Source organism: Ixodes scapularis, unplaced genomic scaffold (genome assembly GCF_016920785.2).
Source record: "Ixodes scapularis isolate PalLabHiFi unplaced genomic scaffold, ASM1692078v2 ptg000044l_1__unscaffolded, whole genome shotgun sequence".
Taxonomy (NCBI): domain Eukaryota; kingdom Metazoa; phylum Arthropoda; class Arachnida; order Ixodida; family Ixodidae; genus Ixodes; species Ixodes scapularis.
In genome coordinates, this window is record NW_024609897.1 from 508,810 (window position 1) to 533,348 (window position 24,539).

General features: G+C 44.9%; 1 protein-coding gene across 1 annotated transcript in view; it reads left to right on the forward strand.

Annotated features, from left to right (window-relative positions):
• The window catches only part of LOC115317540 (sodium-coupled monocarboxylate transporter 1), a 141,413-nt gene that overhangs the window by 109,761 nt on the left and 7,113 nt on the right, over positions 1 to 24,539 (forward strand). Inside the window, exons 12-14 of the mRNA XM_040218554.1 lie at positions 6,350 to 6,522; positions 7,573 to 7,676; positions 17,155 to 17,249. Of these exons, the coding sequence (XP_040074488.1) occupies positions 6,350 to 6,522; positions 7,573 to 7,676; positions 17,155 to 17,249 (372 nt within the window). The remainder of the gene's footprint in view (positions 1 to 6,349; positions 6,523 to 7,572; positions 7,677 to 17,154; positions 17,250 to 24,539) is intronic.

The following is a 24,539-nucleotide window of genomic DNA, read 5'->3' on the forward strand; positions in this document are numbered from 1 at the left end:
TGACACTAGTGGGACTCGAGGATACTCGAACGCAACGCCATTTGCCAAGAAGCTACTTTGTTGCGTTGTAATTTGAAGGTGCAACGATATTCAATTGGAATGCTTTTAGCGTTAAACGTGTTTACTGGCACTAGTTTGACTCGAGGATAGTCGCACGCAACGCCACTTGCCAGAAGCATCTTTGTTGCGCTGTAATTTCAAGGTACAACGATATTCAATTGGAATGTTTTAAAGTTACACGTGTTATTGGCGCTAGTGGGACTCGAGGATACACGCACCCAACGCCGCAGGCCTAGATGCTTCTTTGTTGCGTTGTAATTTAAAGGTGCAACGTTATTCAATTGGAATGCTTTTAGCGTTGCACGTGTTTACCGGCACTAGTGGGATTCGAGGATAGTCGCACGTAATGCCACTTGCCAAGAAGCTTCATTGTTGCGTTATAATTTCAAGGTGCAACGCTATTTAATTGGAATATTTTAACGTTACACGTGTTTACTGGCACTAGTGGGGCTCGAGAATAGTCACACGCAACGCCACTTCCCAGGAAGCTTCTTTGTTGCGTTGTAATTTTAAGGTGCAACGATATTCATTTGGAATGCTTTTAACGCTACACGTGTTTACTGGCCGTAGTGGGACTTGAGGATAGTCGCACGCAACGCCACTTGCCAAGAAGCTTCTTTGTTGTTTTGTATTTTCAAGGTGCAACGATATTCAATTGATTGTTTTTAATGTTACACAAGCTTACTGGCACTAGTGGGACTCGAGGATACTCGCACGTAACGCCTCAGGTCTAGATGCTTCTTTGTTGCGTTGTAATTTCAAGGTGCAACGATATTCAATTGAAATGCTTTTAACATTACACTAGTTTACTGGCACTAGTGCGACTCGAGGATAGTCGCACGTAACGCCACTTGCCAGGAAGCTTCTTTGTTGCGTTGTAATTTCAAGGTGCAACGATATTCAATTGGAATGCTTTTAACATTACACGTGTTTACTCGCACGAGTGGGACTCGAGGATAGTCGCACGCAACGCCACTTGCCAAGAAGCTTCTTTATTGCGTTGTATTTTCAAGGTGCAACGATATTCAATCGTAATGTTTTAACGTTACACGTGTTTACTGGCACTAGTGGGGCTCGAGGATAGTCGCACGCAACGCCACTTCCCAAGAAGCTTCTTTGCTGCCTTGTAGTTATAAGCTGCAACGATATTCAATCGGAATGCTTTTAACGTTACACGTGTTTACTGACACTAGTGGGACTCGAGGATACTCGCACGCAACGCCATTTGCCAAGAAGCTACTTTGTTGCGTTGTAATTTGAAGGTGCAACGATATTCAATTGGAATGCTTTTAGCGTTAAATGTGTTTACTGGCACTACCGGGACTCGAGGACAGTCGCACGCAGCGCCACTTGCCAAGAAGCTTCTTTATTGCGTTGTATTTTCAAGGTGCAACGATATTCAATCGTAATGTTTTAACGTTACACGTGTTTACTGGCACTGTAGTGGGGCTCGAGGATAGTCGCACGCAACGCCATTTGCCAAGAAGCTACTTTGTTGCGTTGTAATTTGAAGGTGCAACGATATTCAATTGGAATGCTTTTAGCGTTAAACGTATTTACTGGCACTACCGGGACTCGAGGATAGTCGCACGCAACGCCACTTGCCAAGAAGCTTCTTTATTGCGTTGTATTTTCAAGGTGCAACGATATTCAATCGTAATGTTTTAACGTTACACGTGTTTACTGGCACTGTAGTGGGGCTCGAGGATAGTCGCACGCAACGCCATTTGCCAAGAAGCTACTTTGTTGCGTTGTAAGTTGAAGGTGCAACGATATTCAATTGGAATGCTTTTAGCGTTAAACGTGTTTACTGGCACTACCGGGACTCGAGGACAGTCGCACGCAGCGCCACTTGCCAGAAGCATCTTTGTTGCGTTGTAATTTCAAGGTGCAACGATATTCAATTGGAATGCTTTTAACATTACACGTGTTTACTCGCACGAGTGGGACTCGAGGATACACGCACGCAACGCCGCAGGCCTAGACACTTCTTTGTTGCGTTGTAATTTAAAGGTGCAACGTTATTCAATTGGAATGCTTTTAGCGTTGCACGTGTTTACCGGCACTAGTGGGATTCGAGAATAGTCGCACGTAATGCCACTTGCCAAGAAGCTTCAATGTTGCGTTGTAGTTATAAGGTGCAACGCTATTTAATTGGAATATTTTAACGTTACACGTGTTTACTGGCACTAGTGGGGCTCGAGGATAGTCGCACGCAACGCCACTTGCCAAGAAGCTGCTTTAGTGCGTTTTAATTGTAAGGCTCAACGATATTTAATTGGAATGTTTTAACGTTACACGTGTTTACTGGCACTAGTACGACTCGAGGATACTCGCACGCAACGCCACAGGCCTAGATGCTTCTTTGTTGCGTTGTAATTTCAAGGTGCACCGATATTCAATTGGAATTTTTTAACGTTACAGGAGCTTACTGGCAATTGTGGAACTCGAGGATACACGCACGCAACGCCACAGGCCTAGATGCTTCTTTGTTGCGTTGTGATTTCAAGGTGCAACGATATTCAATTGGAATGCTTTTAACGTTACACGTGTTTACTAACACTAGTGGGAGTCGATCTTACTCGCACGCCACGCCACAGGCCTAGACGCTTATTTGTTGCGTTGTAATTTTAAGGTGCAGCGGTATTCAATTGGAATGCTTTTACCGTTAAACGTGTTTACTGACACTAGTGGAACTCGAGGATAGTCGCACGCAACGCCACTTGCCAAGAAGCTTCTTTGTTGTGTTGTAGTTATAAGGTGCAACGATATTCAATTGGAATGCTTTTAACGTTACACGAGCTTACTGGCACTAGTGGGACACGAGGATACACGCACGCAGCGCCACTTGCCAAGAAGCTGCTTTAGTGCGTTTTAATTGTAAGGCGCAACGATATTTAATTGGAATGTTTCAACGTTACACGTGTTTACTGGCACTAGTACGACTCGAGGATAGTCGCACGCAACGCCATTTGCCAAGAAGCTACTTTGTTGCGTTGTAAGTTGAAGGTGCAACAATATTCAATTGGAATGCTTTTAGCGTTAAACGTGTTTACTGGCACTACCGGGACTCGAGGACAGTCGCACGCAGCGCCACTTGCCAGAAGCATCTTTGTTGCGTTGTAATTTCAAGGTGCAACGATATTCAATTGGAATGCTTTTAACATTACACGTGTTTACTCGCACGAGTGGGACTCGAGGATACACGCACGCAACGCCGCAGGCCTAGACACTTCTTTGTTGCGTTGTAATTTAAAGGTGCAACGTTATTCAATTGGAATGCTTTTAGCGTTGCACGTGTTTACCGGCACTAGTGGGATTCGAGAATAGTCGCACGTAATGCCACTTGCCAAGAAGCTTCATTGTTGCGTTGTAGTTATAAAGTGCAACGCTATTTAATTGGAATATTTTAACGTTACACGTGTTTACTGGCACTAGTGGGGCTCGAGAATAGTCACACGCAACGCCACTTCCCAGGAAGCTTCTTTGTTGCGTTGTAATTTTAAGGTGCAACGATATTCAATTGGAATGCTTTTAACGCTACACGTGTTTACTGGCCGTAGTGGGACTTGAGGATAGTCGCACGCAACGCCACTTGCCAAGAAGCTTCTTTGTTGTTTTGTATTTTCAAGGTGCAACGATATTCAATTGATTGTTTTTAATGTTACACAAGCTTACTGGCACTAGTGGGACTCGAGGATACTCGCACGTAACGCCTCAGGTCTAGATGCTTCTTTGTTGCGTTGTAATTTCAAGGTGCAACGATATTCAATTGAAATGCTTTTAACATTACACTAGTTTACTGGCACTAGTGCGACTCGAGGATAGTCGCACGTAACGCCACTTGCCAGGAAGCTTCTTTGTTGCGCTGTAATTTCAAGGTGCAACGATATTCAATTGGAATGCTTTTAACATTACACGTGTTTACTGGCACTAGTGCGACTCGAGGATAGTCGCACGTAACGCCACTTGCCAGAAAGCTTCTTTGTTGCGCTGTAATTTCAAGGTGCAACGATATTCAATTGGAATGCTTTTAACATTACACGTGTTTACTGGCACTAGTGCGACTCGAGGATAGTCGCACGTAACGCCACTTGCCAGGAAGCTTCTTTGTTGCGCTGTAATTTCAAGGTGCAACGATATTCAATTGGAATGCTTTTAACATTACACGTGTTTACTGGCACTAGTGGGGCTCGAGGATAGTCGCACGCAACGCCACTTGCCAAGAAGCTGCTTTAGTGCGTTTTAATTGTAAGGCTCAACGATATTTAATTGGAATGTTTTAACGTTACACGTGTTTACTGGCACTAGTACGACTCGAGGATACTCGCACGCAACGCCACAGGCCTAGATGCTTCTTTGTTGCGTTGTAATTTCAAGGTGCACCGATATTCAATTGGAATTTTTTAACGTTACAGGAGCTTACTGGCAATTGTGGAACTCGAGGATACACGCACGCAACGCCACAGGCCTAGATGCTTCTTTGTTGCGTTGTGATTTCAAGGTGCAACGATATTCAATTGGAATGCTTTTAACGTTACACGTGTTTACTAACACTAGTGGGAGTCGATCTTACTCGCACGCCACGCCACAGGCCTAGACGCTTATTTGTTGCGTTGTAATTTTAAGGTGCAGCGGTATTCAATTGGAATGCTTTTAACGTTAAACGTGTTTACTGACACTAGTGGAACTCGAGGATAGTCGCACGCAACGCCACTTGCCAAGAAGCTTCTTTGTTGTGTTGTAGTTATAAGGTGCAACGATATTCAATTGGAATGCTTTTAACGTTACACGTGGGGGACTCGAGGATACTCGCACGCAGCGCCACTTGCCAAGAAGCTGCTTTAGTGCGTTTTAATTGTAAGGCGCAACGATATTTAATTGGAATGTTTCAACGTTACACGTGTTTACTGGCACTAGTACGACTCGAGGATACTCGCACGCAACGCCACAGGCCTAGATGCTTCTTTGTTGGGTTGTAATTTCAAGGTGCACCGATATTCAATTGGAATTTTTTAACGTTACAGGAGCTTACTGGCAATTGTGGAACTCGAGGATACTCGCACGCAACGCCACAGGCCTAGATGCTTCTTTGTTGCGTTGTGATTTCAAGGTGCAACGATATTCAATTGGAATGCTTTTAAACTCAACTGTTTATTAGGTGCAAAAAAAAAAAACAACCTTAATAAAAGTATTTGTTGTTTAACGTTACACGTGTTTACTAACACTAGTGGGACTCGATCTTACTCGCACGCCACGCCACAGGCCTAGACGCTTATTTGTTGCGTTGTAATTTCAAGGTGCAGCGGTATTCAATTGGAATGCTTTTAACGTTAAACGTGTTTACTGACACTAGTGGAACTCGAGGATAGTCGCACGCAACGCCACTTGCCAAGAAGCTTCTTTATTGTGCTGTAAATTGAAGGTGCAACGATATTCCATTGGAATGTTTTAACGTTACACGAGCTTACTGGCACTAGTGGGACTCGACGATACCCGCCCGCAACGCCACTGGCTAAGATGCCTCTATTTTGCGTTGTAATTTCAAGGGCAAGTGCTACCAATTTCGTTCTATCTTTCCTTCGGGAAACCTGATGATGTAAGTGGGGGATCGCAGTATCCTGTAGTGATGATATTTGAATGCGGCTCATAGATTGGGCCCTAGCATGGTGTGGGCACTGGATTTGGGCTCGTGATAATCGATCCCTCTTGAAGTATTCGGGTAGTAGCCCGTGTCCAATCCATGGAATGACGACAACAGCCGAACCATAACGATGTCTGGAACTCAGCGCGTGTCCTGTGCCTTCCCAACCCTAGCGCGGGGCTATGATTAACTTTGGCGGCAGTCATCGGCTCCAGATCATGTGGCCGCTTGTTCTGTCTGCGAGTTGAAGGGGTAAACGCTGCTAGTTTTTTTTTTAATTGTTTCTGTGTCTTCGATTGTGTGTGGTGAAAAACGAACGAGAGTTTCTTAGCTCATTAACATCAGGAATCCGTTCTAAGTTTCATTCGCGCTAAGTACAAAAACCATTGTATCGCCCCTTTCAGATCAAAGATACTCCCAAAATGTTGCTTTATAATGACTGTCATTTATATTAATATCAATTGTTCAGCATTTACAAATAATAGAAGTAAAAAAAAATACGTGATATAATCTAATGGACTATCGGTGCCTATTTATTTCGTGTATAATATATAGCTCTATCGGTAGCACGATATATTTCGGTAAAAACAAACCACGGTTAAGTTCACCCCAATACCCATTTAAACAACTGTCATACGAATGCAGGGCGCCGCAGTGTCGGTCATCATAACGATGGTTCTTCAAATTTGGGCCGTGCTGGGAAAACTCCTGGTCGGCGTCCACCCGCCGCGGATGCCTGTAACGCTAGACAACTGTCCCGGAAACTTCACCTTCATCGGCGCAAACGTCACTCATGCCTGGCTATCCCAGGAAGAGAGGTAATGAGAGTGGACGTGCCAGGTTGGAAACCCCAGAATCGGTGTCGATTTCGGGTTCTGGTGGTGGCGGGAACAGAACCGCTGCAATATGCTGTACAAGGTTAATTCATAGCTTCATGAAGCATAAAAGAAGGCGGGATTGATGCTCGATAGGCTACAATATTGGCCGGGTTCACACCACTGACATATCAATAAAAGAGCATTTTTATTTCTTTCTAAATTTGCTTTTGCGTACAATACACCGGGTGCCGACTACTAGAGTCTAATGGATACTGCAGTTTGTTAAGTTATAAGTTTTTAGTGAGATCGCAATGAAAGGCTAAAAGACACACTACCACAGAGGCAAAGAGTAAAAACGCAAGTTCCCGTCCATTTTCTGCACTCCCGACTTGTAACATCATCTGAAAGAATACAAGAATCTCATAACAAAGACACCATAAATCACACGAGTTGGATACACGTTCTAAGCATCGCAGTTCATAGTTCGATCCTCGCGCACTCAAAACGGCGGCGAGACAGGAAAGTATTGTGCAAGAGGCACAAACGCAGCAATGAACACGCCCTGAGATGTTTTTACGAAAGACTACTTACTGCACCTATAGTTCAAGCTGTCAAACGTAGTCATATTTTTGTTTATGCGTATTTAGTGATAGACTGAATAGCGATACACTAAACACTCCACGCCGGCGCAACGCAAGCCTAGGAGCAAGTGGTGCTTCAAGTCATGTTGAAATCTCTGATGGACAGGTTTGTTTGGCTAAATCTTACTATCGCGAGGATACATCTATACTTCTCTCTAAAAGAACACTACCAGCATCTCGGTGACTCCAACAACAAATATCGTGATAGTTTTTGCTCTCAAATACGTTGTTCGCCGGCCAGCTACGAGGAAAATTATTCAAGGACAGTCCCTACATCGTTCCAGATGCCCACTTTCCATGACCCGTGAAAGGTTCACTATGCTTAACGAAATCGCACCTGATTATTCTACTAAAGTCGTAGAGCATTATGTGCTCCACATATCTTCGATTTTAACTTTCTCTTGTGCAGAAAGAAAGATATTTTCCTGCTCTACCGGCTGTCCGCCTACTGGAGTGGAGTTCTGACGGCTGTTTTGACTATCTTTATTGGCCTCGTCGTTAGTGCGGCAACTGGTAAGGTTTTCGTGTTTTGTTTCTGTATTAAAAGTGTTTTAATGTTCTGTTGTGTGTTTGTCTAACTTTTCACGTATCTTTTTTTTTTAAATCTGTGGAGGAAAACAATTTTTTGCGTAACCCATAAGCTTTGAGACGCAATTTAAGTCGAGGTCACGCCCCGCTCTAAATCCAACCCACATATCAGTAGCCCCACCCATTACTAGTGGATTGGCTTGGCTGCTCGGCCGAACACGCTTGGAAGCCTAGTGTCTCCCTTGCGCGACATCTGGTGCGTCTAGTCTGGCGTCTGGCACCGCCTGCTAGTCATTCGAGCAGACGCGTAGCAGCCCCTGGCGTCGTCTGCTATTCCGCTGCCGTCTGTGGTCGTCTGCAATGCCCGCGACGCACGGTCATGAAAGTTGCGCAATGGCGCCCGTTTTCTCCTTCGTCCGCCGGCTATTCCGTCCCCGTGTAAAACATTTTGAGGCGCTCGCCAGACGCGACCATGAAGACGGCCTTTTTGCGTTGCATCATGAACGAGCGACGTTCCAATAAAAGCGTCTGTCAGCGTCAGTCGATATGCTTAGTAAAGAGCGACCCAGTGGACTAAAAAATATGCAGTCCTTCCTCGTTCTGCTTTCGTTATGTCCTTTTTTCGCATGGTATCCGACAGAAAAGTGGGTGAGCCTCATGACGCACAATTAAAACGTAACCTAAAAATATTCGCTTTGGCAGGGGAAGTACACTGCGGAACTTGAAAGCTACTTGTCTTTCGAAGCGAAATGACTGAAACATACCTGGACAAACTTGATGCTACGCGAACGCCCGATGGCCTCCAGCCAAACGGCTCGCAAATCTTCACATGTGTAGGCACCTTCTCCGTATCGAAAACATGGCTGGAATCACGATAACTGCACAGTTCACAGAGCAGCGGGACCGCTGCTCTATGAACTGTGCACTCTATGCACTAGGACGCTAGGCCTAGGCCAGTCATGGCTACGAAACCAAGAACCCGCACAGCGCTTCCGAAGGTGTGTACTTGCCACAGTTGTTTGCTGCAAAATATATCGTTTGAGGATATCTTCCAATAAACACGTGGGTGAAGGCGAAACGACGCACACTCATAAATAGAAACGAGCTCGACACACCTCATGGTGCGAAAAACGATGGCCGCGAACGCCAACAGCCGTGTTTGTTATCGTTTGAACCCAAATCGTAAATATGCGTTCTGGTGATCTTCTTTTTTTAAACAATGACTCTATCTATATAAATTGTTTCTCAAACATAAAATGTATCGAATAAAAGATTACCGCGGCACAAAGAAGCAATTTTACAACGAATATTCCACACGTCAATCATATCTCTAATTAGTGAAAGCCAAGAAATAGAGCGTAGGTAACTACGTTCCTGACCGGGACCTAGGGTCAACTGTCTCCACCTAAATTGCGCCTAACGGCGTAAATATTGCGCAATTTTTTTAATTGAAAGAAAATATGTTTTTAGATGAACCAGTTAAAGCATTTTTTTATTTCTGTGTCTTTCAAATAAACCTATTCATTAGTTTGTGACTGCCATTGTAGTGGTTATAAAATATAGGGTGACTCAAAAAGCCAGGCTCGACCTAAAAGGGGCCCTAATTATCGGCGCCTGCATGTAGCAATCTAAAATATTCGTCCAAATTGTATTTCACAGGTCGATTTATCTTCTAAGAATACAAAGTATATCTTCCATTGGGTAAGAAATAGACCTAAAAAACAGCCAGGGTGAACGGCAGACAGCGACGGAAACGACGGAGTGGAGTAGTGGAGCGCGCATGGCGCACATATTGATAGATGGCACTACCTCCTTATCAAGACTGCTCGCGAAAACCGTGGTAAATTAAAATTACCAACATTTTTTTTTTATGGTGTGCACCTTGTGTTTAAAAATAAATTCGGACAATAAAAATCAAACTTAAATTAAAAATTAACAAAAAAATAAACCCGATCGCATAACGACGGTGCTGGTGCTGCCGACGGATTTCGTCTGCGTGTCGTCTGCTTAATTTCGCTGGTCAGCTACATCCAGTAATATCTATGACAATTGCTGGATTGCGATTGCCCACTCCGCGAATGCGGCCGCTGGCGGCCATCTTTTTGGTGGAGTTAAGGCCGGTTCACACTTGCAGCGAAGCGCTGATGTAACGCTGCTCACGTGCCGTCAGGTACTTATCGTATGCCATGAACAACAGTTTTGACGGTGCGATACAAAGCTGGTGAACGCTCCCGTCGGCACGTGCTTAGCACGAGGTCAGCGCTATGCTTGTAGCGCTCCGCTGCATGTGTGAACAGGCCTTTATATTACCTCTAGCCAATGTAAAGCTGCTTTAGCCACTATCATCCATCCGTGGCAGACAGCGTTGTGACAGTTGTGGTGGCAGGCTGCCATCGAAATGCCTTGGGTGATATTTCATGCTTGATTGAAATTGTTTGACGAAACATATTTTTGAAATCCGGCATGAACGGTAGCCCGATTTTTGAGGACCCGGTGAAAGTGTCGCGAAATCGCAGGACCGGGGAAAAGCAGCACAACACGCATCGAAAGTCGCATCGAAAGAAGCACCGAAAGCAGACGCCGCTACGGAGTCTGCTTTCGATGCGAGCTTCGCTGCTTTTTCCTGGTGCTGCGCTTTCGTAGAAGTTTCGCGGGGTCCTCAAAGTTGAGGCTACCGTTCACGAAGGGTTTCAAGAATCTGCTTTGACGAACAACTTCAATCGAGCACGAAATATCTCCCACGGTACAGTGTACTATAGATTCCCGGCTATTTTATGGTAGCCTGCCGCCATTGCGCTGTCCGCCATGTTACTATGGTGCCTAGAGATGATATATCTCTACTAAAAAGATGGCCGACCGTGGGCGCATTCCGCTCCATAGCCGGAGCTCGTCATACGCGATCCAGCAAATAGAAATAGAGAACAATGGCTACACCTTCTGACGCTGCTCCCGACGCCGGGTTGCTTTTCAATTTTTGGTTGGAGATACATTTTCAGACTTTAACTCTCACACAACCAGGCAGATATCTGTCGAATATGTTTACTTTCAAGTCTTTACTCCTTGACTTTAGACCGGAGACAGCACAGCTAGCAAAGCGGTTTGTCCACGTAACCCGCAGCATTTCAGCTTACAAGTCTCACCTCGACTTCACGAGGTCGTGCCGGGATATGAACCTTGTTCCCCGAAGCCTTCGTCTGAAGCGCCTTGTCCACACAGAGGAGGGGCACAAGATCGTGGCGCAGGCAGAGAAATGATTGGTAAGCGCCAGAATTCACGATTGCCAGGCCACGCTAAGAAAAAAAGAACTAGACCTCTTCTTCGCACGCCGGCAACTCGAGCACCGCACGCCGGACGTGTTCTCGGCTTTGCAGGCTTTTGCCACAAGTGTCGCATCTACTGCTTTGGATAAACGACGGACTTCTCAGAAAGAGAAGATTTCAAGGCTAAAAAGATCGGACCGTTCAAGTCGAGTCACCAATGACACAAACTTTGTCCAAGAACCTCTCCTCTCGACAACTCTCGCCATGCGAGAATGCGGTCTTGGCAAAAGGCCACGGATTCAATATGACAACGCAACGGCCGCCTCTTCCAAAAATGGTCGCGGCTGTGGAGGAGGGAATTATGCGCTTAGACCCTAGCATCTGGGATGGAGTGCGGCTTAAAGCGGTGGGCATCCTGTCCGAGCTCCCACAACGGCAACGACACAACCTGCCAACGGAAGAAGTTACAGCGCTTCGCAAACTTCGCGAAGATACGGAGATTGTGCTTCTGCCGGCTGACAAAGGGAAGTCGACCGTCGTCCTGGACCGGGAGGTATACGAGGAAAAGGTACGGGATCTTCTTGGCAGCCATGCTTATGTAAAGCTCAAGAAAGATCCGATGCCACAGGTTCAGAGGAACTTGAACAAAATCCTGGCAGAGATTTTCAAGAAATACCCTGAGTCAAAAAGCCTTTACTTGCGACTTATTTGCAGGAATGGCTCTGCTCAAGGCTTTTATGGCCTTCCAAAGATCCACAAACCCAACGTGCCTCTACGACCTATTGTGGACTTTACAACCTCACCGCTTCGGGCGCTATCCAATTATCTTTACCGGACTTTGGCTCCCTTCGTCGGAAACACGTCGACCCATGTAGAAAATGCTGATCACTTCGTGGAACGCGCCTCGTAAATACATCTCAGCGACAGTGACACCATGGTGTCCTTCGACGTAGTGTCCCTCTTCACAAGTGTCCCAGTTTCCCTTGCAGTTGCTGCAGCCCGCGAAGCCCTCGAAAAAGACATCTCCTAGACCACAAGAACCAACCCCACTGTGGAGGAGCTGTATCGTCTGCTCGAGTTCTGTCTCGGCAGCGCATACTTCACCTTCAAAGGGGAGCTTTTTAAACAGGTCAGTGGCACTGCAGTGGGTGCGGCCATCTCGGTCACAACGGCGAACCTCACGATGGAGAAAATCGAGCAAAAAGCGCTGAGGTCTTTCCCCAACAGCCCCAAAGTATTCACGCGCTATGTAGATGAGTGTTTCTGCATTCTCAAGGAACGGGACGTGACTAATTTTTTGGCACACCTCAACTCTATCGAGTTGGCCATTAAATTTAACGTGGAATATGAGACGGATGGCACCTTGCCGTTTCTTGATGTGCTGGTGAACCAACGAGGACAAGGTCTGACGTTTGCGGTGTACCGAAAACCAACACACACCGCACGGTACCTCGATTTTGACTCCAACCATCCAACGAGTCATAAGGCTTCGACCCTGCTCCGTAGGGCAACGACAATCTGCTCGTCGGAAGCCGATAGAAAGAAGGAGAAGAAGATCATAATTGAAGACCTAAAGAAAAATGGCTACTCTAGTAGCTTTATTGAGCGCATCGCCCGACGCCAAGGTCTCGCCAGACAAAACCAGATGCCAATAGAAGAACGACAGCCCCGTCGAGTCGCGCGAATAAGCGTCCCTTACGTAAAGGGAACCAGCGAAGCGCTTGCACGAGTACTGGAAAAGGAAGGAATTCTGGTGGCCCACAAGCTCACGTCCACACTGGGCGGGTTTATGCCAAGACCGAAAGACCGTCTACCAAAGGAAAAAACACAGGGCGTGGTTTACACCATTCCTGGCGCAGAGTGCCCCGCAACCTACATCGGCGAGACGAAGAACTTTCCCGAGCGTATCCGCCAACACAAGAACGACGTGCGGAAGTTTGACAGTGAGCGCAGCGCCATCGCCGAACATTGCGATACCCTAGACCATCGCATTGACTTCGCGAACGTGCACGTGGTGGACACAGAGCCCAATTTTCGAAGAAGACTTTTCTTGGAATCGTGGCAAATCCAGCACACGCCAGGAAACCTAATCAGGTCGGTGGGCGCTCTGCCCTCTGTGTACGCGCATGGCCTCCGTGACCTGACGGAAAAGCTGAAGAGACGACCATCTTCATAACTAACAAGTTATTTTACGATTTTTTCTATTTCCTAACTTCTCCTTTTTAATTTTTCCTTTTCTCTTCTTTCTTTTCTTTTCTTTTTTTAAGACGAAGCGGTTGGGAGCTGCTGCTGTGTCCACGTGCCTTCAGTCACCCCTGAAGAAGAAACCGTGTTGGTTTTGAAACGTCGGGTTGCTTTTCAACTTTTGGTTGGAGATACATTTTCAGACTTTAACTCACCCAACCCGGCAGATATATGTCGAATATATTTACTTTAAAATCTGTCAAATATGCGCCAAACGCGCCCCACCACTCGACTCGGTCGACTGCGACGCCGTCCGCCTTTGACCCTGGCATGTTTTTTTACCTTAATGATTTCTTTACAGAAACAGAGATACGCTTTGTAATTTTACAGGATAAAACCGATCTGTGAAATTCACATTTCACGAAAAGTTTAAATTACTAGATGCTGGCACACATTTTTCTGGTCCACTGCACATGATCATGATGTTAACATTCTGGAACTGGGAAGGAAACTTGAAAGAAAAAGTTAAGACGTTACCGAAATAAGGGGACACACAAACCTCTTGAACTTCGCTAACAAAGTTTATTCCACCTCCCAAAATCACCGCGGTTAGCGTTGATCTTCGAAGGTCGTTATGTAGCTGTGGATATATATATATATATATATATACACATATATATATAAACGAATTTGTGCAGATGAAAGAACCGTACTTAATCCAATGAATTAAAGAATCCAAGTTTTCTGGAACCCGCCGAAAGCCAAAAAACGGCGGAGCCAGGATATGAACTCTGTGCCTCCCAAAGTCCGGTCGGGTGTGCTAACCACTACACAACTCCACCTTGGCTTTCTGGCGTTTCCTACCTGTCTTATTAATGCACAAGAAACGAAATGTATTCAATCGGAGGTGTTCTGGAAACACACGCCGCCGCGTGGAACGCGGTACGACGCTTAGCGTCACGTGGTACGTGCTCGTTTGTGCTCCAGAAATCCTCCCACTGTTTGTTTCGCCCCGTGTACATGTAGTAGTATTCTTTGTCTATGAGCTTTAGAGACACGGTATCATCATCATCTGCGAGAATCAAGAGCCACGTTATTGAATATACAACACGGGCACTTCACACCAACGTACGTGGTCTCCGAGGAGGATATAAACGAATTTGTGCAGATGAATGAACCGTACTTAATCCAATTAATTAAAGAATCCAAGTTTTCAGGAACCCGCCGAAAGCCAAAAAACGGCGGAGCATTTAGTCCGGTGAAGATAAAAAAACGACTCATGTAACGGGGCACCCGTTACATGAGTCGTGTCTGACGCTCTACCTTTTCACTTTTTGCGGCCACGTTTATATCCTCCTCGGAGACCACGTACGATGGTGTGAAGTGCCCGTGTTGTGTATATATATATATATATATATATATATATATATATATATATATATATATATATATATATATATATATATATATATATATATACATATATGGGTGGTTTCATCTCAAATCGTGCAGGCAAAAAGGGTCGAATTTTCAATTTCGATGAAAAAAATATATGTTATGGCGCCTTTTCTAAAACCGTAGTCGACACAAACCGCAAGTTCGTCGGATTTTTTGTTCTCGACTTATGAATTTTTAAAGAGGCCGCGGCGAAAAGCAGTGTTTTTCACACCCGTCGTGGGTCGGATGTTTCGCTTGATCTCCCGCCATGGATTTTCAGTCCACATTATATTATCTTTTTTGAAGCACTCTTTGGACATATTTAAAAGGCTCCAATACCATGAAATAATTTTAGGCCTTTTGCTTTTTTTCTGTAAAAATGTCAAAAACGCCTCCTCGGTCAATTGTTGACGAACTTTGACAATTAATTACTGGAGATCTACTTGGGTTACACCGATATTTTTTATGTCCACGGAGAGCCCAAAACACGCTCTTTATATTTATTATAAAATTCCTTGGTTGTTTAAAATATCCTTTGCGGTACGTTTACGTTAATATTATGCAAAAACCAAAAAGTACCATTTTTGAAATTGATTTTCTCAAAAAACCCATTTTTTATTTTTTTTTATTTTTTGTTCAAATGTAGATATGATAGTTGTCTACACGAAAATCATGCCTAGAAAGTGTATATTTTGTTTGTATGTTCTACGTTTAAGCATCAATATCGTACGAAAACGTGTTTTTACGGCTCGAAATGGACTTGCGAATTGCGCGTCTTCACAAGCTTGGAAATAGTTTTTCTTTTTTTCAACGTTCCCACATAAAAATTAAATACAGTATTTCCACCCAGATATATTTCTTGATTATTTAAATTTTATTATAGGCGGCAAGCTACATTGGAGGCGTTCCATAATGAGAAAGCAACACTTATTAACAGAGCAGCAGGTGTCGTAAATTTTTAACGTGTAGGAGTCGGCAGACGTCTTATTGATTCGGGGCCCTCATTGGCCTGCATGAACGTCCCGCCCTTTCGGAGCCAGCAGATGACCACGACCTTTCGCGCTCGTTGTGTTAGATGGGACGGCCCGTGACAGTAAAGCGAGCAGCGCACCCTGTGTCACGAGGAGTGAAATGGTACGATTCTGTCGTTGACGCGGCGAGCAGTGACAGCCACCCAGGAGGAGTCTGTCAGAGTATTGCACAAGGGAAAGCAAAGGAATCGTTGCCTGAAAGGATGAGGACACCAGGGCCTTACAATGTCGACGGTCAACAACTGTTCTGTCAGCCAAAACAATGCCGCGTGCGCGCTAAAACCGGCGGCTCGAGACAGAAATCCCACAGACGCACACACGAAGATGGGCCGGTTTCGTTAGAGATGTGGGGGAATTTGAAACCAGCCATCCGTGCATGCGTGAAACGATACCGCCTGTTTGCCCTAGCTTCGAGCGCCCCAGTGTTTGGTTTCGTAAAGAATTGTATATATCGACAATGTGGTGACTTTCTTTGTCTTAGTAATATGACAGCAAATAGCTAGTCGTGCTAGTTTACTTTGAAAGGTTTATAAATCGAAACAATACAACGTCTGTCCCATTTGGTTATTGAAAGTCTACTAGGCCTGCTGATTTGGTTAGATATGTATCTCATGGTTCCCGCTCTTATCAAAACACATAAATATTCAATACCACGAAATCTGTTTATAATTGATTACAAAATGCAGAAGAAAATTCAAGAAAACTTTTTCACAATTCATAGAGACGCATGGGTCGCTATGTCTGACTTAGGTCTTGCAAAACAAAAACGTCTTTTTCCGATATTGAGGCCTAAATATAAAACATGCAAACAAAATATACACTCTCTAGGCTTGATTTTCGTGTAGACAACTATCATATCTACATTTGAACAAAAAATTAAAAAAAATAAAAAATGGGTTTTTTGAGAAAATCAATTTCAAAAATGGTACTTTTTGGTTTTTTGCATAATATTAACGTAAACGTACCGCGAAGGATATTTTATACAGCCAAAGAATTTTATAATAAATAAAATGAGCGTATTTTGGGCTCTCCGTGGACATAAAAAATATCGGTGTAACCCAAGTAGATCTCCAGTAATTAATTGTCAAAGTTCGTCAACAATTGACCGAGGAGGCGTTTTTGACATTTTTAGAGAAAAAAAGCAAAAGGCCTAAAATTATTTCATGGTATTGGAGCCTTTTAAATGTGTCCACAGAGTGCTTCAAAAAAGATAATATAATGTGGACCGAAAATCCATGGCGGGAGATCAAGCGAAACATCCGACCCACGACGGGTGTGAAAAACACTGCTTTTCGCCGCGGCCTCTTTAAAAATTCATAAGTCGAGAACCAAAAATCCGACGAACTTGCGGTTTGTGTCGACTGCGGTTTTAGAAACGGCGCCATAACATATATTTTTTTCATCAAAATTAAAAATTCGACCCTTTTTGCCTGCACGATTTGAGATGAAACCACCCATATATATATATATAAGGTCCGGAAGTTTACAGTGGAGTAAAGTATAGGCACCAGGCACCATATCTGTTGCTACACAACTGCTTTTTCCCTGCAGGTGGCGGACGGCACGCAAGCAGCCAACTGCGGTTTACAAGCGACGTCTTCATCCGGCTCTGGAAGAAACTTAATCTCTTACCGGACTCCGATTTAGTAAGATCTCTTTGTTTGTGCTTCTGTTGTATTCATTTTTAGGAACGTTTGTTTTACTCCTATTGGTGACGTGCACGACTGAGAGCGTCGCTTTGGTCGCCATTCTTGATTGGTGAACGCCTTCAGATTAACTTTGGGTTTGATGAAACGTATATTCATAATATTAAAGATTACATCGAAACCTCTTGAGGAAAGTTATCCAAGTGCCATCAGTGTACAGCAGACGAGTATAAGGAGAAGGGAGAGGGGACTAAATGGTGCTTAGCGACCCCTGATTGGAGAAACAGCCGTCAAATGGAGGCAGCACGGACCCGGCGGTTAACAGCAGCTCAGAACCCGCCACCGCGCCAGACCGAGCTCGCTGACTTCCGTAGTGCTCTCGTTGAGCGTGCCTGCGCGTTCACACTTGTGTTAGCGAGGATAGAAAGCTCGCGCTGAAGGCGAAGCTTCTAGTAGTATCATAGCCTCCTCTATACTTACAAAGCCTGGCAGTTGGATGACAGAGCCATAAAGTGCCCCGTCGCAGATTTGGAGCGGGAGGATCTGGTAGCACAGAGCATTTCTCGGGGAGTCTGGTATTCAGCGCACAGCTTTTGCAGCGGCGAGGACCCGAAACATGGTTTTCAAACCCGACGAGAAAAGAAGCGGTAGCCCGAGGAACGAGAGAAGCACGAGGGGACATTCCATCGCTCGGGACAAGTGTGTTTCGGTGTCTCGCCGCAGCCGGACACCCGTTACATGAGTCGTGTCTGACGCTCTACCTTTTCACTTTTGGCGGCCACGTCTCGTGGCGATCCGCGAGCCTTTTTGCAGTAAGGATGATGCTATATGGTAGTCTAGAGAACCTTTCGGAATCGTAACCGACGCACGCTTTTTCAGTGCTATAATGGTGAGTGCATGATTTGTTTCTCGTTCTGAATAGAACAATTTAAATGGAGATATAACAAATAAAACCGATGTTTCTCCGAGTAATTTCAGCTAGATGCCGTCTACTTTTGGAGCGACCGTCCAGTTCCTGAGCAGTGTTGGCGGTAGCGCATTACTTTTTTTGGTAACGTAGTAACGCACTGGTTACTTTTCCAGAACAATAACGGGTAACGTACTTACGTTACTTGTATTGAATGACAGGTAACGTAGTTAGGTTGGTCGTTACATCTTCTTCCCAAAACATGAAAAAAGTACACCTAAATTTTTTTCGTGTTTTTACATTTCGTTTTACCTTAAGTCCAGACGCAGCCGACGCTACGAGCTGATAGGACGAATCAGACAGCATCCAAAGGGAACCAACCGGTTTTGTTTCGGTACGTGTTCTGTCATCGTTGAACTAATCATAAACAAAGAAAAGGCTCAGTGACTTGCGCTTTTGAGGTTGCTTGAATGATCCCCTTAGCTCGTAGCGACGGCTGCTTCTGGACTTAAGCTGAACCGAAGTATAGGCGCCAAGGAATTAATTATTGCGCTGATTCCACATACACTAAACGTTTTGCTTCTCTTTTCCGCTCGCAAAATGTCACACTTTAGACAAGAACCCTCGCCCCACACCCTTTTATTCAGTTTAAAAAAAAACACTTTAGCCAGACAAACGCTCTTATCGTCAGTTTATAAATAAAAAGTAACGTAAACGTAACGTACTTACTCTTTATTAGTAAGTGTAACGCGTTTCTCTTATTTTAAAGTAACCCAGGTTGGTAACGCGTTTCTTTATTTCGCGAGTAGTGAATAACGTATTTGGGTCATTCCATGCCGAACGTCCCAGGCGTGACGCTCGACCATCGCCGATTCTTTTGAAAAAAATCACAGATGTTCTTTATCTGTTGAATAGTCACTTGCCTAAATATTTTCGTTCACAAAAATATTTTGGACGCGCTAGCGCTGTTTGAAATTCCCCAAGAGGCGCGAAACTAGGCACAAGTAAAAAAATTGCCAAAAGTACAGATCTTTAGTTACCAACGCACAATTTTTTCTGTCCTATTCTACTTGCATTATCGCTTCATATGAGGCCAATTTTAAATAATATGGTTGTATCCTTTTTTTTTAATTGAAGACAAAATGCTGAATTTGTGCCGTTTTCGAGATTTTTTTTGTTTAAATTTGAAAGTCTGTATACCCGTGCTAGGAGTGTTTTCCGCATCTATTGTAGATATACGTTTTGCATGAAATAGCTTGCTACCGTTAAGAAAAAGGTTTTTGTTATATTGAAGCTTAAATTTGCGTAAAACGGCATTTTGACTTAAATTAAACCGCAAATTTCGCAGTGAGGTGGTCCAAGTAAAAATGTGCCAGACCACTCAAGCGATAGAGCGTCATACGAACTTGTGATTTATAAAATTTAAACGAAGTAATATCTTTTTTAAGCGAGAAAATATTTTTTGAAGTTGAGCTTCCGCGACACCGCGCGGAGTGGTTCCATGCGGCAGCTTCTCCACACAGCACGACGGCAATGCACCTTATCTGAGCCCAGGCACATGTTCTGACGCTCTAAATGGGGCATGCAGCTTGGTTTGCGCAGCAATAAGTTGTCACAAAGTAGGGAGCAAGAAAACACAGTTCTTTATTCCTATTTTTTCCAGGCAGTGGCGTGTGCCTGGTGAGTGTTATGTTATAAAGCTGGGAGCTCTCGGTGCCATTTGTGAAGTTTTTTAACCAGAGTCTCCACGTTGCTGTTTTAACCGTTTTCGAACTGAGAGGGAGCGTAACTAATGCGTTACTAAATACACAAGCTCTATGTGCCGAAATGTACATCTTGTAGCCTAAGATGGAGGGCGTGAGCTAAACAAGATCAATAATTTCTTTACAAATACATAGATGGCTCTAGGCGGTAGCTAACAACAGAGCATGCGCCACGGCTCGGATAATTGGTCCATTCCGTCATGCTGTGTGGAGAAGCTGCCGCATGGGACCACTCCGCGCGGTGTCGCGGGAGCTCAACTTGAAAAATATTTTCTCGGTTTATTTTTTGTTACTTTTTACTTAGCTGATTTTGTTCTTTGAGAATATGATGCGGTGTTTCACATCCTTCAGGCACCTCTGTGATTGAATCGTGGAGATAAGTTATCAAGCAGAATTATGACGTTATCTTAAAAGCTTCAACCAGATTTAGGACCCGGCGTTGTTTCTAGTAAAACACAAGATAACTCACAACAATGCTTGCAGCTCGCATTTAAGAAGGCTGATGCGTCGTTACGCTAAGGGCCAGTCTGTTTATGCTGGAGAAAGCGGCGGAGAAACTGCATCGTGACGTCGCCGGTGGGAGGAGCCTAACCTCCATCGCCAACGAACTCCATCGAAAAAGAACTGCACCGTGACGTGTCCGGTGACGTCGCCGAACAGTGGCGATTCAGTTGAAACTACATAGTTTTTTTTCCCCTACAGAGAATTTGCGAGAATCGCCGATCTGGATGAGCATCATACCGGCGTGTGGTCGTTTATCGGTACTGCGTGACGCACGTTAAAGACCCCAGGCTAGCAGTCGTTCTGCACTGGATAAATTGCTTATCTGCAGTGGGTAACAATGTCGCTATGTTCAGGCGGACTAACCTCCTGCTGTATAAAAACTAACGACAAATTTTGCGTTTTTACTTTGTTTGAATGCGTTTCTGCAACTTCTATCGTGCTGCACGAGAACGAAGAATTTTCCTTCGGGGGTTACATTTTCGGTAAAATAAAAAGCAAAAAAAAAAAAAAAAAAAAAAAAAGAATATTTCTCTCAAGCTGAGTTTGTAGTAAAAGAGGAGGAAAAAGAAAATCAGTTGTTAGTCCCACGGTGCGTAAGGTCTTCACTTTATGTGTACGTTTTTTTCCAGTTCGGCTGGGCTTACCTGAAGTAGTCGCCTTAAAATAAAGTATATATCTCTTTCGCTCTACCTGAAGTATGAATGAACTAGCTTGACTTTTCGCCCAGCCAAATCGCTTATATGGGGTGCACTCAAATAAACGCACAATCGTGTTGAATCGTGTAAGAGTATTTAGAATATTTATCGATCACGCCGCTGAACTTGCATCGCTCGAAGAACTTCGGTTTTGTGAGTGCCTTCTCTGCTTTAGTTTGCTGGAAAGAACAGCACTCCGATCCGAGGCAATCGATGATAGCGTTGGTGACATCAACAAGTACGCGACTCACAGAGCACTGGTGAACACCAATGTTTTCGTCGCTCCTGACGGCACCCTGGAAGCCGCCAGCGGCGAAGAAGCGTAGAGCTCCGAGGACTTGTTGGTCGACCGTCAGCCCACGGGGCCCTTCGCGACGCCGCTGGAGCTTTCCGCGAAGCTGGTCGCACAGCCACCGAGTCGCCCCTTTGGTCAGCCGGTATTCGCCCACAAACCTCGCATCGCTCGTCTCGAAAGCATTCCGCTGATCTCTAAAAACTCGATCCGCTGGCAAACCCAATAGTAGAGATGCATATGTTAGGGTCGCCATCTTTTAGAACGCAGAACGATCTCCCGCTCCGTCTCGACCTTTTACCTGCATAGTCAAAGTGGTTAACTGCATCGTCAAAGTGGATCGTGACGATATTTTGACGTCACCGCCAACTGCATAATTTTAGGACCATAGGTCGTACTGCATATGGAAAAACTACATTTCAACGTCATGTCACGTGACCAGAGGGAATAGCCAATCAGTACCCAATGCAGTTTTCTACATCATTTAGTTTGCGTTCCAGGATTGACTGCTTGCTTAGAGGTTCTAACTTCAACATTCAGTAAAGAGAAGAGAGGGGGGGGGGGGGGGGTAGCCAGTGCTAATCGGCGGGGATTCCAAGTGAAGAGGTCCAACGAGTCAAAAGATCCAACGCGTCAAAAGATCCATTATTGGACCTTCTGACTCGTTGGATCTTTTGACTCGTTGGACCTCTTGACCCACTTTGGATCTCTTGACTCGTGTTTGGCGAATCAAAAGATCCAACGAGCCAAATGTTTCGTTTTAGACCTTTTGAGTCGTTGGACCTCTTGACTCTCTGCCCGATCACCGGGGAAGGGGGAAAGGGCTTTGAAGAAGAGCAGGAAAAGAAAGAAAGGCAAAAACTACGATGAATGACGGCTTTTGGGTGGCAAGGAGGAGAGTGACGGTCACTGCACTGAAGCAGGGTGGGATCCCGCGTCGAATAACAAAGCGACAAAAAAGAGGGAGATGAGAGACGAGGATACAGTGGCCTCGGGGACAACAGATTTTGGGATACTGAATGGCTGGCTGTGTCACGGCGCTTTGCGTTTTCCAGTTCAATCGGATGGTGACCAACGCCATCTCTTCGCGCGGTATGCTTGACTAACGCAGGAATTTCTCGAGTTGTGCACGCTGCACGGTAGTGGGGACGTAAGGTGTTCCTCGAATTTAGAAATCAACGAACAGTTGATTGGTGACTGAATTACGAGGCACGTATAGACCAACACGCGGTGCTGACGTCCCACCTTTGCGGTGGTGCTGTTATCGGCATTGCGCACGCGCAGACGGTCCACTTGACGCGCTCCCTACGCACGTGCAGTGGCCATACCTCGTGCGGAAACTGCGCCTTTTCCCACACCTTGTGAGGGCTTGTATAGAAACAGCGCGTTGGTCTATACGCAGCATGAGCTCAACCGGGAGGAAGGGTTATGTGGATCATTTCAGCAGTGTAATGTTTGGCAGTTATCCAGAGGGTCAACATGTCGCAGTATCTTGCCAGCCAGTGCAGCATGACCGCTGACTGGAATTGGCTTACGTTCGTGTAACCACTACTGCGTGGTGCACCTAAATACCGAAGGATGGGCCGCAGCCTATGCTAGAAGCCGAAAGCCTCAAGGGTCATCTCGACCTGCGCGACGCTTTGGACACCTTTGTGTTGGAGGCATTTTACAGTTGGAGAAGGACCATAGTACCCCTTGTCTTGCTGCGCATGCACACGCTTTACTGGCTCGTGTTCAGGTTGAACAGCATTGATCAAAAGCCATGCACAGTTTGATTAGTGTTTCGATGTATCGCGATAGTACCGATATATATATATATATATATTTTTTTTTTTCATAATCATGGAAGTTTTATATTACTTACCCTTGTAATGTACGGCACCTTGTCGATTTTTTTCGTGCAAACTGAATTATTTTATTCGCACATAATAAAGCTGAGAAAAAAACAAAAAACATTGTACTTTCCACATTTTCGCGAAATATGTTGAGCCTTGCATCCCATGATCCATTACAGCGACCGCTTATCAAAGGCTAATTTAAATTTCGTTATATCTTGTGTCGAACCTAAAAGTTTATTAAAAAGGAAAAGTTTACCATACAATCAACCCGCCTTTAAAAATATATATACTTTTTAAATTACTATTTTGAATTATTTTTCGTCATTTGCCTTCACATTGGCCAAGTTCGATATCTTATTTGCACCAAAAAAACCGGTGAATTATCGCAAGTTCCTCGTTTCGAAGTGGCCATCTAAGGCGCATCCTAAAGGAGCCTTGAAACGATTTTTCTACTTGTGCTAAATACTAGTTAGAATCACTCCCTAACGTTAATCACTGAATAAACTTGCATTAGTTTTTCTTTTTAAGCACAGTTGCCAAATCAATTTGATAAATATAAGCATCGTTCATCCCCTCAACTCGGAGCCAGAACAAGCGGCCACGTGGCCCAGCGCCTATCCTATACATTTAACGTTAATCATACCCACATGCTGGGTTTGACGAAGTAGGGAACGTGTGCTCAGCTCAGACATTGTTGGAGTTGGGCTATTCTCGTCACCGCTGTGGTTGGACACGAGCCACTAGCCGAGTGTCCGCGGAGGCATAGATTGTTACGAGCTGAAGGCGAGTGCTCACGTAGCTCTCGTGTCTAATCTATGCATGAGCAGCGCTCGAGTGTCGTCTGTCGGGTGATTTCGATTCCACAATCACGTCATTCAGCTTTGCAAAAGCCAGATTGAAAGAAATAGTCCCCTTTTATCTTCGCGATTTCACAATTTCACCGCGACAGAGAAGTTTATGAATCAGTGGTGGCCTGTGCGATCATACTTATGCCACGCTGGGACCAGTACAAACCGGCCAAGTCATGAACGTTCCAACCCGATAACGTTTCATGACCCCTTTAAAGGGGCCGTGAAATGATTTTAATGTTCAAATAATCTAGTGCGTCAGGGACCCGGGGGGGGGGGGGGGGGGAAGGGGGGAGGGACGGGGGGGCAACAGGGGCTTAAGCACCCGCTGACATTTTCTAGGGGGTGCTGAGCATTATGCTGAGCCCCCGTGCGTTTGGCTCAAGGCCTACTGAACTGATTCCTACTGTACAACGCCTCCTTGCGACTAGGGAAGGAGACTA